We start from the raw sequence: 18,039 nt of genomic DNA on the forward strand, positions 1-18,039 counted from the left end.
CTCTGTCCACAAGTGTCTCCCTTGCTCAGGTTCTCCCCTTCCTTGATCCTCTTCCCTGACTCCCTTAGCGGAAGCCCCCTGGGAGCACATCCTTAAAACGTCCTTAATCCCTTGCACACAAGGCTACTTCTCAGGGTTACTTCTGGAAGAACCCTACCTAAGACAGTTTTTTTTTTCTTGCAGACCTTATCAGAGCTTTCGTCATGCTATGGTGAGTAATGATTTCCCGAGGGAGGAAAAGTATGCAGTGTTTTGCAAAATTGTTCAACAACGACCACCCCCTTTACCAGAAACTGCCTGAGCTAGTGTTTTCATGGGGCTCCCTGAATGCTGCCTGAACTAATAAAACAGAAAGGTTGAACGAATTGTTCAAGGTTACCCAGCAGCTCCGAGGGATCACTTCACCTCCATTAAATGCACCCGGGGTTGTTGTAGAAAGGGGTGGGAAGTGAGAAGAGCTACATTTGGCCAAAGAAGTGAAAAAGCCTCGTTCCAAAGAATTGTAAAATTTATTGTATAAGTATTGCAGCTTTTCAGAATGTCATCATTGCCACTAATGATTACTGATACACAACAAGCAGTTTCTTCAGGCCTGTGGATTGGTATCCAAATACAGAGTCTTACGCAGCGGGGACGTGGGTGCGCGTTTAACTTGAACAGAGCTTGGGAAATGGGGCTGCAAAGGAGAGCAGTTCCCACGCCAGGAACCAACGTGAAAGCATTGGAATCAGCACAACAGTCGTGGAATCAGGCAGGCAGGGGAGGACGGGCTGTGTCCTTCTGAGCTCTATAGTACAGCAAGATTTCAAGCAGTTTCCAGAAAAACAAAAACAACAACATTTTCTTTCCTTATCGACGGGATATTTTATGGTTCTGGAAGCTTCGTGTTGCACATAGGAAAAAAAATTTCTCTGAAACGTACAATTCATAGGGACTACCAATGAGGACAGGGAATGAACCCAGCTCTCTCCAAGCCCTGATTTTAGCTACATATGGGGTCCCTTTTCATTCTTTGCAAAACACTGGGCTTTTTGAGAACACGGATGGTTCTTAGCACAATTCGAGAAATCTGTCTGCGTAGAACCGGGCTTTGCAGGGGAGATAATTTTCCTCCTCTGGAGGAAAGGTGGTGATTGACAGGCAGGGGGACAGTGACAAGGCTAGAGAAAGCCGCGCTCGGCCTTCTCTGAACCGGGATGAAACGGCAGACCCCTGAAACGAAGCTTGTCCCCCTCCAACCAGCCACTTCTGAGAACCCCCATCTAACTTCCTACTGGAAAAGAGGGCCTTCTCAGGGGCAGTCCAAGAGTTTTCAAAGATAACGTGACAACTACCATCTAGAGGAAAGGGTGCACCCTCAGCAGAGAAGCCTAGAGCTTAACTCTGGTCGTTTCCAGAGACAACCTGCTGGCTGTCTTGGGATGCACCCAGCCTTTGAGAGGCCACTACCCCATGAACTTCTGCCATCCACTGGGCATGAAGCCGAGGACACTGGGCTTCAACACTGGGTTGTCATGAGAGGGACAGGCTCTGTCCTCAAGCCGGCTGAGGGCAGCAACCACTCTCCTCTCTTTTCTCACGCAAAGCCATTCCCACAAATCCAGACCATACCATGAAGCAACGGGACCCAAACAGTTTGGCTCAAGAGGATATGAGGACTGTCTCAGCCTGGCTTTGGGCTGACACCATGCATACACACAAGGTCCACTTCTAGGTTTTCAGCCTAGATGGGAGTCGTGCACAAACCTTGGCAAAAAAGGTTGGAGGAGCAGGAGGAGTAACCTCACCAAGCTAGGCACCTCCCTGGTGGAGAGAGGGTGAGGACGCGCGAGGATGATGGGGTGTCTGAAAAGCAGGAGCCCTTGGTGGACCCTGGGAGGGGATACCAGTCCCAGGTGAGTGAGGCACTGTCCGGGAACGTCCTCACCGAGCGACAGGAGTGTCACTGCTTCTTCAGTAAGGCACTAGAGACGCGTCACATAAAGGAAAGATACGTTTCAATCATCTTTACAAGTGCGTCCTTGTACCTTTCAGGATAACCTGTATTGATTTCTCTGCAGGACCTTTTCAAAGAATCCTCTTCAGGAGAGAAACAAATTCTAGGCTGACGACTTCATGGAGAGGCAGGTTCTGCTGTTGCCAATGAACGAGAACTTTCTACTAGGCTGGCGGCACACAGAGCCCACGTCTGTCAGCTGCCACCTTCTTAAAGCACACGTTTCACATGCATGGAACTCGAGTGGCTAGAACTTCAAAACCGTGCTCAGGTTTTTGTTTTGGAAGTTATAAAAAAAAGTTGCTCACAAACAATAGTTATTGCCTTTCATATCTTTCTTTTATGTTAGTCTAATAGTCAGCATTCTGCCCAAAATGGGAAGCCACTCCCATGGGAAGGGAGGGGGTAGCAGCTGGGAGTCTGCTCTTCCAGCTGGGGGCCCTCCCACCCCCATGGGGAGGAAACACGTCGAGCTCCAGCCACTGGCCCCGGTGGGTCCCAAAGCCCCACCCTTCATGCTCTCCTCTGGTCACCTCTATTTCCGCTCACGTGCCCCTTCCTGTCCTTCACCTGCACGTCACCAGCAGGTCCCGCCAACCCCAAATCTATCTGGTGAAAACCTGGAGAACAAGAGCGGAGTCTAACAGAGATGTAAATGAAAACACAGATCAACAGACACACCAGAAGTGAAGTGTTGTTTCCGCGGGGAAAGGAGATGGAAAGGGGAACAGAGAAGGTGAAGAATTCTGCGCCCGAAGCTCGGGTTGGTGTTTACTCAACTGCTTTACTCATTTTAACCCTTTCACCTATCCTGGGAGAAACCCAGGCTTGTCACCTTTTCATGTTGGGTTGTCTGTTTATTGGCCTTTCAAGTAAGAATTGATCCGTGAAGGGAAACAGACAGGAGGAGGTCAGATTGCGAATACCTGGGCCTTCCGAGGGTCCAGTGCAGCAGTTACTGCACCTGCCTTCACCGGTGAACCTTTAGCCAGCTGAACAACCACCAAAGGGCCCTGCAGAGACAAGTCATCGAGCCCTCTGGCGTGTCCCTGGTAGCCCGGGCACCAGCCACTGCGGCTTGTGAGGGGCACCATGCTCCACCCCACGGGGACCTTCACAGTTGGAAAAAAGAAGAGGAAAAACTAATTCCTTCAGTAACAGTTTATTTTCATTTTTGGGAAAGGCAAAACCACTATCTGGAACTCGGTGCCTCCGTGGTTAACTTTCCTATTTTGCTTGTGATTTAAAGGCTGTTCTGGGTCAGGGGGGAAAAATGTGTCTCCTTCGGTAGGGAATGTACAACGTGGTGATAACCTGTCACTAGGCAGAAGCATCCACTCTGCAGGGACAGTGGCCCCTCAGGAAAGCCCGCCGCTCCCAGCCAAGGCCTCTCTGCAGACTCCACGGGGGCTCACCCTCTGCCGTCAGGCGACTCTGAAATTCCGACATTTCTCCCTTAAAGTTTCAACAGACACAAGAGAAGTTTCCATCAAGCAAGCACTGACATATTTATATTAAAAAATAGTGCAAAATCTCAACATTTATATAAATAACTCTAAACCCCTGCTTTGTAATTTTTTTCTTTACAAGGTAATACACACTTTCTGACTTGGCACTCAAAAATTGCCATTTTTTCCTCTTCTAGTTCAGAAAACAACTTTTTTTTTAATAGGCCTCTTCTAATACAAAAATACTCCTGCCCTCGCACATACAGTTTCTCTTATCTTATATATATTTATATATATAATATTGCAGATCTTTAAACAAAGGTTTTGTGCAAATATGTCTTTAAAGTTAAGTGAAATTATCATAAACAAAAGAAAATAAGCATTCACGCACGCAGCTCAACTAGAAACAAGAAAGACTACTGTAGAAATTTTTTTTCTCTTTTGCCTTCAAGACACACAGCTCAACAAAGAAACGTGTTTTTTTTTTTCTTTTTTCTCTTTTTTGCAAGCTCTCTTAGCTTGTGCATTCAGACCAGACATCACATGTAAATATTTATACATAGGGAGGTGGGAGGGGAGGGCCACACGATGCGTTGCTGCACCCCCCGCCTTCCTCTCACTCCTCTTCTAAGAAGCGCGGAGTGTTCTGCCTTTTCACCTACGCAGCCCCAGCCCGGCCCCGCTGGGGACCCTAGAGAGGGTGTCCTTTCTGTTTATCCTTCTCTTTGCTCCAGATGGCTGCACTCTCTAGGGGCGCGATGTGTGTGTGGTGGAGCCGGGTCCCCTCCAGCAAGGAGGGCGGCCCATTGCTCTGCTGGTGCTGGAAGGAGGACCCCGGGTAGTGGCCGATGACTTCGCTGTAGGTGGGCGGCGGCCCCTCCATGCGCCCGCCGCTGCCGTAGCACGTGGCGCTGATGCCCGAGTTACTGCTGGGGGGGCAGGGGCCGCCCAGCCTGGCACTATCCATCAGGTCACTGTCGAAGATGGTTCTGTTTGGGGGTGCGCGCACCGACTCCCGGTTCAGTTCCAGTTGCTGCTCGGGGTCCCGAAGCTGGAGGGTGCAGGGGCCCTGATAGGGTGGGGGCTCCTCCCCGTCCGACAGCGAGATGGTGGGGGGCAGGTCGATCTCGTGCTGCAGGTACGGATAGGTGGGCTGGAAGCGGTGGAAGCGGTCCCGCTGGGCGAAGGGCGGCACGGCCAGGCGGTCGGTGGGCCGAGGCGGGGCGTAGACCTGCGGCTGGAGGAAGCAGAGCGGGAGTGAGGGAGGGCGGCTGTCTGAGGTGGGTCGTCCAGATGCGATCCTGAGACTGGAGTTCTGCTGCATGGGACTCGGCTCTCTGGGGAAAGGGAGAGGGCGGCAGGGCTGGCGGAGGCAGGAGCCCAGAGCCTGATCCCGCGGGGGCCCTGGCTTGGGGGCAGCACTGCAGAGCTGCATCGCCCTCCTCGAAACGGTGGCAGCGTCCGTGCTCCCATGTGCAGAGAGCAGAGAGCTGGGCTGCTCCCTCAGGGGCAGGGAGCAGATGATCTCCGGCAAGGAGGATCCCAGCAGCAAGGGCACTGCAGAGGAGGGCGGAGGGATGAGCCTTTAGCAGCTCACACTCTTCCAGCCGCAGCGGGAGCAGCCCAGGGTGGGGTGGGGGTGTTGGAGGGGAGGCCGAGGGAGGTCTCACCTCTGGGATTCCGTTGCCTGACACTGTGCTCTCCGAGGGCCACAGGCATCCTTCCTGCATAGGAGGAAACGTACAAGCAGGGTCAGTGGGCTGGGCAGGAGGGACAGCAAAGGCTCAACCCAGATTCTACTCTTAGGCCTTTACCCTGGAATCAGCTCTTGAACCCACCCACCTCTCTGCGGCTGCACCAGCTTCCCCAGCCCCTGGCCCTGGACGCTTTTCCAGGACGTGACCACAATAACCTCCTCACTGATCCCTGAGGTGCCCACTCCTGTACCCTGAAAATCCAGCCTGACACTTTCCAAAACATACACCCACTCGTGGGGCCCCCTTCTCAAAGCTGGCTGTAGCTTCCCGTGAGCCTTAGTGGCTTCTCACCAGGCTGAGCATGGCTTCAGCCCCTCACCCCTGGCCCCACTCCCCTGGGCCTGGGCCCCCTGCTGGCTGTGTGACCTGCGGCAAGTTACTTAATTTCAATGCTGCAGTTTCTGTACCTGAATTATAGTTCTTGAGATTACAGTACTTGCCTCATTGAGTTGCTCAAGCACTTGCTGAATCTGAACGTAAAAACCACCCGGAGCCCATGTGGCACTCAGGTAGCATGTGAATGTGCTGGGTGTCACCTCTACACTTCCACCAGCCACGCTGACCGGCCCCATGGGGCCTCAACAAGCTCAGCCCGAGCCCCAGGTCCTTTGCACGGCAGGCCAGGCTGCAAGGCCGGCTCCTGTCCACTTTCAGTTCCAGCGTCCCCTGCAGACCCTTGGAGACCAGCATCTAAAGGGCCTCTCCCATGAACCTTGTCATCTGTTGATTCCCTTTCCAGCTCCTGTCCTATCTTAATCATTGCTTCTATGCATTTATTTCTTTACAGTCTTTCTCTCCCTCGATCTAGTGAGCCCAGTTCACAGGTGAAAAACAGGAGAGTTGAGGAAAGTGCCCAAGGCGGCTGCTCTGCCATAAAAGAGTGATTCAATCTCTGGCAAAGGAGGTGTGTGGTTCCACTGCAGCGCCAAGCTCTGGTCTGGGTGCAGGGGCACAGCTGCCACTTCATGAAGCTTATGCCATCTGCTCTGAGATTACAGCAGGGGCCTGGACCTCCTCCCAGGAAAATGAGACCCCATGCCAGGACCAGTTCCTCTGAGTTTCCCCAAATGCCATGACGGTGAGCCCTGGGCCTGGGGAAAGGGATGTCTGTTACTTTTATAGCTTCACTGAAATATAACTGATATGCAAATAAATGGACATATTCAAAGCATACAGTTTGGTAAGTTCGGGCATATATTTATACCAAGAACCTCTCACCACAATCAAGATAATGAGTATGTCCATCACCTCAAAAGTTCCCTTGGGGGAGGTTTTTTGAGGGTTCCCAGGTAGGATACCGCTCACCTGCAGCCTGGGTAGGAACGGCCAGAGGGCGGTAATTTCCCATATGGCCACTAGGAGGCTCTGTGGCACTCAAAACTGTCCCATCAGGACCGCTCCTACCCCTTAAGGAGGTCTTATCCTGCCTTGTCTCCTGATTTAGCGAATGGCTCTGACATTCTTCAAAGCTGCAAAGCCAGATCCACGGGATCATTCCTGATAGCTCCTCTCCCCACCACCCTTGTTCCACCCACCCTTGATCCCCTCTCACTTCTCCCTCTATTAGACAGTTCTATCCACCTCTCTCCCCAGCATCTGTACCTAGTGGACAGCAAAGTCCTATGGAACCAGGGCCTCCACGTGCAGACAGTCCATCTGCAGCCTGCAAAAATGCAGATTCTGTAGCAGGAGGGCTGGCGAGGCTGCGTGTCTCATAATCTCCCAGAGGCTGCGAGTGCCGCTGGTCTTTGAGGTCCTTGAGGGGTCTCCCAGGGTCTCCTCCACTCTTGCCCTTCCCCAGCGCCCTTCCTCCTCACAGAAGTGGGAACATCTCCCTCACACCCCACACCCCACACCCTGCCACTCCTCTGCTTAAACCCTCTGGGCCCCCCGCTGCCTCCAGGAGAGAAAGTTCCAACCCCTTACCGAGACCCATGCCCCTGTAGATGTCTACGGCCGTAGTATAGCTGTTTCCTTTAACGAGTTTTCCTATCTGTATAGCGGGCTGATGACAGCGCCTGCAATGCACCATACAGTGTGTTCTGCAGCGTGCCCAGTGAACACAGACTCTCACGTCTTGCCTTTGGATCTGAGCCCATCCTGGGCCTGGACCAATGGCCCCTCCTTCCTCCCTTTCCTGAAGAACTTTGACCTGCCCCTCAAGCCTCTGCCAAGGCGTGCTAATCCTGGAGCTCTCCGTTAGCCCCCCAGGCGGGTCAGGCACTTCCTCCCATCTCCTCCAGTCCCCTCCTGCACCACAGCCTTTGTCTGTCTGCCCCTGGTGGCCTATTCATGGGTCTCACTCGCCCTGCAGGAGCTGCTACTGTTTCCCCAGTGCCAGGCGCCGGTGTGCTATGCAATCAGGGAGTGCTCAGGTTACTACTCAAGTGTGGAAGTTGCTGGGTGACCCGTGCAAGTCATCTTTGTGGAATTAGGTCCCAAAGTGACCTGAGAAGTGGGGGGAGGGGGGCCCAGCTTCAGAATTGTCTGGAACCTTCCCCAGCCTCTGGCTATGTCTGGCTGTCACCCCCAGGTGGAGGACAACGACAAGTTCCAATCCTACAGCCACTGCTGACCAGCCCCCTGCTCCCAGCAGCCTTCAACCACTCCCAGGCTCCCAGGGCTCAGGGTGGACTCCTCTTCTTTGAAGTGGGTGCACCCAGTCCACCTGCGCCTTCCCCATTTAGATGCTTCTAGACCAAGGGTCTGAAAACTGTTTCCATAAAGAGCCAGAGAGTAAAATATTTTCTGCTTTGCGGGCCGGCGGGTCTCTGTCATACCACTGAACCCCGCGGCTACAGCCAAGCGCAGCTATGGGCAAAACGCACTCGAAAACACTTCATTCACACTCGGAGAAGACCTCATTGACAAAACCAGGCAGCCGCAGTGAGCTGATGCTCAGGCAGCTCCTCCCAGACCCCTCCAGAATCTTAACATCACGAGGCCAGAATGCAGCTCCCCATTCTTCCCCTGGAGTCCCCAGGCACAATCTTCCCATCCCAGGGGATGGGATGGCCTTCTATCAAACTGCGAGGACTCAGAGATGTTTCTAAAGAATAAAAGATGATTCTGGCCAGGACACGGCCCAGCACAAGGGGCCTGGGGGAATTCGGTATCTCCTGAGGCCATGGGAGTGGACGCTAGGTCTTTGGCTCCCGCTGCTGGCAGATTGTCACGCATTGGCCTGGCCACAGTCTTGTCCCTGCCCCTGGGAAATGGGCCCTTGGTGGGCTGGGTTCTCTCAGGAGCAGGAGACCCACACTGAGGACTGATTTGGGGATAAAGAGGACAAAGGGTCACCCCATCCAAGGCCTGAGTTCCTAGTCTAAGCAGGCCTTGGGCACAAAGACTGGGATTGCCTTTCTGGGTAAACCTGAGGTCTGTGCCGCTTGGTGGCTGAGAGGTCACTGTAGTGACGTTCTGCAACATGTCTCAAATACCCTCGGAGCAGCGCCAGGGTGGAAGTGCCATCCCTGGCTGAGGGGCTTGCCTGCACTGGAGCCCCACCCTCAGAGGGCAGATCCTTGCCCAGTGTCACACAACAAGGAGGGGACACGGCCGGGACCAGACCTCAGAGCTCAGGGTCTTACCTGAGATGGTGAGGCAGGTGGGTGAGGCACGAGCTCTTGTCTCCATACAGGCAAGAGGGGACCCCCAGGGTCACCCTGAAAAAGGGCCATGGTCAGATGGCCATGCCAGGGGCAGAGCATGGGTGGGCTGGGGGGATGTAGACTGGGCCTGGGACAGATAGGAGCTGTATGTGGATCTCTATGGAAGGCCGTGGGGCCCAGGGACTCCTGTCTGGCAGGGGGTCCCCAGGGGAGCTGCCACATTCTGCTTTAGGCCTAGTGAGGCTCCACGTTTACCCAGCCAGGCATCCCGGGCGGCTGTGCAGGCGGCTGGGTAGACAGTGGGAGGAGACTTTCTATTGGCCGCAGGTGTGACGGAATCCAACCCCTTCCTGGCAGCAGGATCCCAGGTGCCGTCTCCCGCTCCACAACAGTGAAGCCCCTGCAGTCGGCCTCTGGGTACAGTACACTCTCCACTAACTGCATCCTCCCCATGACCACGGGCCACACAGGCCTAGCTTCAACCCACTGTGGAGATGCACACACTGAGGCTCTGAGGGGCAAGGTGAGCCCAGCCTGGAGTGTGTGCCCCTCCAAGGCTGGTGCCTTCTGGAATGTCCAGGCACCTTCACTCTCCCCAACATTTGAGGGAGGATGGAATAGGCTGTGGGCTCTTCACACCGGCAGTGACAAGCAGTGTGGCCTCCGGCAAATGTTCCACCTCTCTCATCCCCCATTTCTCCTCTGGAAAGTGGGGTGAACCCCTGAAGTCCCTGACGGCATCCCTGGGCAGACGTAACCAGTGCTTGTTGCTGGAGTGGTAGCAACAGCAAATAAACACGTCGGGGCTTGAGAGCAGCAGGTCTACAGCACGCCCTCTGGACAGCGTGCTGGGACGCACAGTGGGCCCCAGGTCTGGGGAGCCCGGTATTCGCATCAGAGGTCCCAGGGCTGATGCTCCTTGCCCTGGCAACCTGGTGACGCACTGAGGCTGGGGCCTGACGCAAGCAGAGGTGTCCAGACCTGCCAGGGACAGGCCTGCTGGCTAGGGACCATGGCCAACAGGCTTCTCAGCTGACTTGGCTCAGCCCAGGGACTCTGGGCACCACCACCAACCCCAGGTGTCCCCAGAAGTGGGGAGGCCACACCCAGTGCTGCCTGTTCTGTGAGTCCTCCCCACACCTAGTGAGCCCCGGCTCAGAGACGCGCCGCAGCCCCGGGGCTGGCCACGTGCCACCTCCTCTCTGCAGTTCCCAGCCTGCTCTTTAAACAGCCGCTTCCTGCCCCACGTTGTTGAGTTACACATCCTGGGTGCAGAGATGGAAGCCATTAAGAAATTAACTCTGCGCCGCCCTTTGGTCCACATGCTGAAGGATACCGAACGGCAGGGCTTCAGGCGGCCGACGTGGAGCCAGGAGTTCACCATCAGAGGCGGGCAAGTTCCCACCGACCCGGATCTGCCCTGTTTGCCCCTGACTTTGTGGAGACTCAAAGGGGAAATTCTTGTGGTTTCCAGAATACCCACCAATGCTCACAACTCTGAGAGATCAATACCCAGGACTGTAATGGAGAGCAGGGTCCCTCCTGCAGGGCTCTGTTCTCCTCACACTCCCGCGCCCACTTCACCTGGTCCTGCACAGCTCGGCCTCAAGAGCAGCTCGCCCCAACTTCCCGGCCACGGCCCTTGGCTTCCTTCATCCGTGGACCTGCTCCTGTCTGCGCCCATCCAACTCACCAGCAGCACCCCCTAGGACTGGCTCACAGCCACTTCCCAAATGCAGGGGGAATTTTGCATACCCCGTGTGTGTGCTGGGTAGAGATCTGTCGGGTGGATGGATGGATGGATGGAAGTGCTTTTACAGCCAGTAATGGCCAGACCCGTGCTCTGTGCTAAAGCCCTGAATCTCCGGGGAGGTGGACGCGACTGTCAGCCCATTTTACACATGGAGGATCTGAAGCCCCATTTTGGGGATCAGGGACAGGTCTGAGGGCACGTAGCTGGTACTGGTGGAGATGGGATTAAACTCAGGCCCCGGGACCTGGTGTCCTGTTGCCTATATGGCTTTCCATGGCATTGTGACCACATGACCAGATGTCAGCATAGCACGGGCACGAGGGCAGGGCCACCACCTCCCTTCCGTCTGGGTCAGGGCTGCAAGACTGCAGGCACCTTTCCCACCACTACCCCGGTGAGTAAGAGCCAAATGCTGGCCCCTCGTCTCCACCATCCTGTTGCATCAGGCCTCTGTGTGGACCCAGAATGCGCTCCTGTGCTGCCTGCCCCAGGTGCCTCCCTGCTTTTAGCCTCATCCCTCTAGCTCTGTCTCCACTCAGCCCCGAGAGATGTGGGTCAAGACGGGGGTCAGCTTGCGCTGCTTGTGAGCCCAGCCCTGCCTCCCCAGCCAAGGGTTCCTCGAAGAGGCTCCCCTAGGCCCTAGTGGTCGCATCTCCTGCATGGCGCTATACCACCGGGCATCTCCTCATCTCCCTCCTGGAACGTCAGCTCCATGACAGCAAGGACCTGTGTGCTGCCCTCTCCCCAGGGCCTGCACAGAGACTGCGACCCGAGGCTGCTCGAGAGTCAGCTGAGTGCGTGAGTGGATCACGAAGCCTCTTCCCAGCCCAGCTCTTCATTCCCCACCTTCCTCCAGCAACTCTGACGCCCGCCTGGCGGGTGCTTTCCTCCCATTTCAGAGGAGGAAGCTGCTATCAGGTGGGCTCCTCAGCCCGTCTTCCTGCCCTGAATCTGTTTCCTGCAAACGCTGCCATTGGATCCCGTCCGAGTTTTTACAAGGGGTGTCCCACTGCCGCACCCTCAGGCCACAGACAGGATGGCGGGGCACTTACTGAGGACAGGGCATCTTCTCTCCTCCGCCCCTGGCTGTGCCGGCTGATGAAGGACCGTGCAGACAGCTTGTAGTGGCTCAGCAGGCACGTGATCACCACCACCATCACCATCATCACCACCACGATGATGATGATCTGAACAAACTCCAGCTCCGCTGTGGAGACAAAGAGGGACACGTGAGACCCTGGACACCTGCAGGCCACTGTGCTCAGGGCTCAGCCCTTTTGAGCTTTTTCACCCACCTAGGGGGACGAGAGTGCAACCCAGACTCAGGAAAGCCCCCACCACTCTCCTGGCAAGATCACAGGCGATGCCTGGGGCTGGGGTACGTGCAGGGAAGCTGCTCTCATGGGGGAGGAGCGGGTACTGCTGGCTGGGAGAGCATCTCAAAGGTGTCCTGGGACCCAGACACCCCCTCTGTAGGGACTGACCGGAAGGAGGTAACGGGACAGGCAGGAGGAAGGCCCTGCTCTCTGCTCTCAGAGCCTCCTGGAGCCGTTCTGCAGATGCACAGCGTGATCTGACCGGCAGAAAGGGAGCCCTGTGCACTGGCTCCTGTCGCTGGGCAAAGGCTCAGGCAGATGGTCACAGACCCTTCAGCTGTCTTGGGGGCCCAGGGAGGGAGCAGTTGGGCGGAGAAGGGGACCCCTGAGTGTGGAGAGAGGAAGTTGGCACCGAGTTTGGGGGTGGAGCTTTGTGGAATTAAACAAAGAGGAGCTACATGTGAATATGTGTACACAAACCTATGCACACCTAACACTCCTACACATACGTCAACACCCCAACACACACACCCCAACACCCCTACACATACAACACCAACACAAATGCCCCAACACTCCTACACACACAACACTCCTAAGTACGCGTCAACACCAACACACACCCAACACTCCTACACAAATAACACCCCAACACGTACCCCTAACACTCCTACACACACAACACCCCAACACTCCTACACACACGTCAACAACACTACATACTCCAACACTCCTACACACGTCAACACCAACACACGACCCAACACTCCTACACACATATCAACACCCCAACACACACCCTTCAACAGTCCCACACCCAAGTCAACATCCCAACACACACTTCCCAACAGACACAAACACACACAGACACAGAGCACCACACATACCCACACACACACATCTATCCCAGGACTCACAAACACATGCCACGCTCAACAGGAGGGGGTGTCAGGACCCTCCTCTTGGTGAAAAGGCCTCAGAAAACCCACATTCCAGATGGCTGCGGATGTTGCCATTCGCATTTTCTAAGGTTGGGTTTTTTGTGTGTGGTTTTTTTTTTTTTTTTTTTTTTGGTTTTTGATTTGTTTTTCCCCTAGAAGGCGGAAAAACCCTCAAGTGCTGGAATAGGAAGAAGGTTATTTTGATCCTGCCTGAGCCGGGCAGTTTCTGCTGACTCAAGCGGGTCTGTGCTGAAACGGCCTCAGCAGCTGGCCGAGCACGGTGCCAGCAGAGCCCCCAGCAATGGGCAAGACGCCGGATCCCTTGGAGGTGACACGGCAGAGTGGGCACCAGCCGGCAGCATCCGGGGCCAAAGCTCCTCCAGCTTCGCCCTGCCCAGGACACCCTGCCCAAGGTGTGCAGGAATGTGACTCCCCAGACCCCGGCTGGCATGGGGGCAAGGAGGACTCCCCAGGGCTCCCTGGCACTAACAAGCAATTAGCCAGGCTCCCTGGGGGCCCCGGTTCAAGCCCAGTGCCACTGACTCGGTTCCTCCTCCTCCCAGGACCGAGGAACCAAAGCCAGGGGAGGGGGATCAGGGTGGGCAGGTGTCAGGTGGGAACTGGAGAAAAAACAGGCCGTGCAGAGCCGATGCCAGGCGCTCGGGCCATCAGACGGCCCAGGCAAGCACAATCCAAACCTGGGGGGGCCAGCCATCTCCTGCCACCAGCCTCGCTCTCCCCAAGGCAGGAAAGCAGCCCATCCTAGGTGGAATGTCACTGTCTGTGAAGCGGCAGACGCCTCTCCATACAGAAGCACTCCCACATCTGTGTCCACTGCCACCCCTTCTTCTCCACCAGGTTTTCCAGAACTTCCCCGTCTCAGGAACTTCATGCATCTGTGCAACCGCTCAGTGCGCCACTGTCTATACTGCTATTGAGCCAGTGTTTCTCAGCTGGGGCCGCGTCTGCACCCAGGGAACACGTGGCGATGTCTGGAGCCACTTTTGGTTGTCACAACTGGGGGGTGCTCCTGTCATGGAGTGGGTGGAGGCCAGGGGCTGTGGTAACCACCCTGCGCTGACAGGACTGTCCCCCATGACAAAGAATGATCCACGACAGGACTGTCCCCCATGACAAAGAATGATCCGATCCAGTCGGTCGTTCTGTGGGCTGAGCACACCTAAGAACAGGCGTTTTTATTATTATCCCCGTTTCATGGGTGAGGAGACACAGGCTCAGAGGGAAAGTGATTGCCTCAAGAAGTCCAAGACCCTAGAGCTGGCGGGTCCTCCCACTAGGCGGCCGGCCTCTGCACCAGGAAATTCAATCTGAGCCTAGGCCTGGGCTGGGGTTCCTGGGCGAGATGCATCCCCATCTCACCCTGGTGGGGCCAGGAGGAAGAGGATGAACTAACCAAGGGCTTTGGTGGGGCTTTCCCAAGCCCCGAGAAGGCTGGGGCTCTGCCTGCTGGGAACTCAGGCCCCAAGCCCTGGGCCGCCTGTGGGACACCCGCATGTTCCTGGCCAGGAGAGATCAGGCTTCAGACCCAGGTCGCTGTGGCCGCACCTCCTGTCTCCCCAGACAGGCAGGTCCAGGGCCGGGGCAGCCTGGCCTGTTTCTGTAGGGCCCAGGTCCGTCTGTCAGCACTCGGGATAAAGCCGCATTCAGGGTACACACAGGGCTGGCTTTGTGTAACACCCACGCCCCCCCACCCCCGGGGCCTGCAATTCCCTGCCCCCCCAACCCTGTGCACTCTTCACCCCAGTCCCCCCCTCCCCAGCTGTCTCCAGGGGCCCAGCCCACACCAGCCCTGGAGGCAGGGAGGTGTGTGGCTGTCTTTGTCCCTGTCCCGGGCCCTGGCAGCCCGCAGGACCCAGACAGCAGCGAGACAGTGGCTGGGGCTGCAGGGCTGGTGGGATGCAGTGGCAATGGAGGAGGCCCCTGCAGACTGAATGGGTGTGGACAAACCCTCACGGCCCTCCTGGCCCCGCCAGCCTCAGCCCCAGGGGCAGGAGGATCTGACTTTTGGATGTCTGTGTCCACAGAGTGAGAAAAACGCTCCCAGAAATGAGCACCGGGCTCAGGAGGGCATAAAAGCGTCACGCTGGTTCCTGGGCCACCAACCCCCATTGGGTCACAGGCCCAGGAAAATTCACATGGGGGAGGAGAGGGAAAAACTCTCCAGAAAAGAGAAACTACAACTGACTGCTGGCTAGACTTGGTGAGCCAAGGGCCTGGGTCCAGGATTAGGGAGAGGGAGATTTGCAAGGGTTGCCGAGACTACGGCTCAGGAGCACCCTGGAGAGGAGCAGGGTGGTGGCAGGGAAGCACAGTGGCTCCCTCAGAGGGCCCGGGTCCCAGCCTGGCTCTTGGGGGCCCTCTCTGAGTCCATTGCAGTCTCCCTGTGTCAGTGGGGGGACAGTGGGCAGCAGGATGTTCGGGGCACATGTGCTCAGCGTGTAGTGCTCCCTGGAGGTGGACCCAGACACGGGATGCTCACTTCCATCCTGGTTCCACCAGAACGAGGGTGGCCCAAACCCATCCACCCTCAAACAGACATGACCTGCTCTGGAATCGCAGAGGGAGCATCTAACGGAAGACCCTGGAGGGCTCCCTGTAAGGTGGGCACTAAGGCTTTTGGTGCAGGGCACGGAGGGAGGGGCAGAGGGGGACACAGGCAGAGGGTGTAGGTGAGCAGAGGCCGGAAGCCAGACCCTCCTGGATGCCCCTGGACATGCCCAGACCTGGAGGTGTTGAGGGGGGCAAGAGAGGTGCCCCAGCCAGCAGCCGGGTCACCCCCACCCATCAGGCAGGCAACACCCTGGGCTGAGTATTCTGGCCAAGGAGGCCCCGAAATCTCCATCCAGCTCCAGTCAAGCCCCACCGACGTGGATGCTGTGTGGGAGGAAGGCTGGTCAGGCACAGCAGGATCAGGGCCCACAAACAGGTCCAACGAAGACCACCCTTGGGCATGGGGTGAGGGGGCACCTTCCACACACTTTCACACCCATGGTGCTGCTTCCAGGAGACGCTCAGCTTTAGAGGACAGGAACGCATTCTCTGGGGAGTGGATCATGCAGTGCCTGCTGGCGAGGTCAGTCACAAACCAGAGACCCAAGGGCATGCGCACCGACCATCCCTGGCCCCAGCCGTGTTCCCACCTGGCATCACAGGAGCAGGGCTGTGGGCAGCCACCCTCTCCACAGGCCTGGTCCCGGGACTCATCTGGCCTGGGGCAGCCACGCCCTGACACTGTCAGTCCCCACCCCACACCGCCCCGGGGATGCCTGAGACTCAGCATGCGGGCCTCTACGGCGCACGTCAGGGCCCACTCAGGCCAAGTTCATCAAGCATGGGCTCTCTCCCCACACTAAGTCCCACACATCCCTCTGGGCAGGCACCGTGAATCCACCAGCAAAGACCCCTTGGGGGAGAGAAAGGTGCCTCCCCGCAAGGGCCTCGGAGTCAAGTTCAAAACATGATGTGTGTATGAAGCAGCACCAATATAAACATGGCTCTCCACCTGCGGCAGCTCACAGAATCCTCTTGCGTGCCTGTATTTGTTCCAAGGAGCACAGGGAGGCTGGTGGGGCCCATTCCCAGTCGAAGCTTGAGAGCTGGACTCTCAGGATCAGATGCCTCGCGGGCAAGGGAAGGAACCCCAGCAGGACTGCCAACACGAGGTGGAAGGAGAGGAGGCCCAGCGCGGCCACATCCCTCCCTCTCTCCAGAGGACCCTGGAGCTGGCTGTGAAGCTGTGGTCCTTTAAGGCTGGAACCTCATTTAAGAGTTTTAAAAGGGCCAAGCAGGCCACACCCAAGGCATGTGCAGGGCGGGCGGCTTCAGGACTTCTGGCCAAGAGTTGGGCCCCAGGTCACTTAGTGACTACTGGCAGATATGGAGCCACACCAATCCTGCCTCAGTTTCCCTAATCTGACAGACTGCCCCTTTACCAAGGCATGGACAAAGACATCCCAGATCAAATGCCCAGTATGACACCTGCAGGGGTGGGTCCTACCACTGTCCCTGACCTAGGCACAACTCTGTTGTGACCACAGGACTCATTGCCAAGCAGTCATAAACCACAGGGGACAGAACAGGAGAGGGCACACCCAAACTCACTGTAGTCACTGTAAGTATTGTCATGATTCTAACACATGACCCGGGGCCACTGAGCTGAGCCTCCCCAGTTTAGGTAACATCACGATGCCCATTTTGCAGATGAAGAAACTGAGGCTTAGGGAGAGGTAGCCCTAGATGATGCAACTAGGAGCAGGGTTGAGACTTGAACCCAGAGCTGCCATATAGGAACTCAAAAGGGAGAAGGGTTTCATTCTCCTGCTAAATTTTCCTGGCTTGCCCACTGCATTAGTCCGCCCACCCCCTGCCCCGGGAATCTGAGGATGTGGTTCTGATGTTCTCGTCCAGTCCTCGTGCATCCACTGTCTGTGTGATGCTGTGTGCATCTACCTCTTTGAGAAGAAGTTACCTATCTGTAAAAAAAAAAAAAGAACCAACCAGGGGCGGGGTGAAATAATGGATGCGAGAGCTCAGAACGGGACAGAACACAGCACACTCAACTGTCACCATTGTCACAATTACTGACACTCCTCTGGGGACAAAAAGCATCCCTTGTTGCCATGATGCTCCCTAGAAATGCTGAGGTTTGCTGGGCTGCAGAGTACAAGCCTGCTTAGCCAGGTGTTCCCTGACTGGCTTCTGTCCCCAAGGTGGGAGATTTGAGCTCAAGTCAGTCCCAAAGGTCACCCAGGATGGTGGCTGGACCCAAGGCCCCCCAGGGGCTAACATGCACTGGATCCCATGTTTATATTGGTGCCGTTTCATACACACATCATGTTTTGAACTTGACTCTGAGTCCTTGCGGGGAGGCACCTTTCTCTCCCCCAAGGGCCCGCCGTGGGAACACAAGCCGCTGGGAAGGAGAAACATCTCCTCGCTCTCATTTCATTCTGGGCATCAAGCCTGTGCTCGTCACTTGGAGGGCCGGGGGGTTCCTGCCATTTTTCTTCGTAATTTTTCCCTTGGGGAGGGTGATGAATGCAGCAGGCTCTCAGGGGTGACCAAGCCCATCTTCCAAACGCAAAATAAGGTCACTCTAATTTAATTTAGTGTCCTCTTTCCTTGTGAATAATTTCACATTAACAGGTTCGTGCGCCTCGTTGGAGAGGCCCCATCCTCCTTTTTGTGGTCTCCTCC

General features: G+C 56.2%; 1 protein-coding gene across 3 annotated transcripts in view; it reads right to left on the minus strand.

Annotated features, from left to right (window-relative positions):
• Positions 1-490: 490 nt before the first annotated feature.
• The window catches only part of PMEPA1 (prostate transmembrane protein, androgen induced 1), a 62,612-nt gene continuing 45,063 nt past the window's right edge, over positions 491-18,039 (minus strand). For 2 of the 3 annotated variants that reach the window (XM_002830462.5, XM_024238692.3), the window contains exons 2-4: positions 11,618-11,772; positions 5,115-5,168; positions 491-4,681 (exon numbers count right to left, since the gene is read on the minus strand). In XM_002830462.5, the coding sequence (XP_002830508.1) occupies positions 4,136-4,681; positions 5,115-5,168; positions 11,618-11,772 (755 nt within the window). In that variant the 3' untranslated portion in view covers positions 491-4,135. Of the gene's footprint in view, positions 4,782-5,114; positions 5,169-11,617; positions 11,773-18,039 lie in introns of those variants that run through there. The other variant, XM_063720566.1, reaches the window with a different exon arrangement.

Source organism: Pongo abelii, chromosome 21, assembly GCF_028885655.2.
Source record: "Pongo abelii isolate AG06213 chromosome 21, NHGRI_mPonAbe1-v2.0_pri, whole genome shotgun sequence".
Taxonomy (NCBI): domain Eukaryota; kingdom Metazoa; phylum Chordata; class Mammalia; order Primates; family Hominidae; genus Pongo; species Pongo abelii.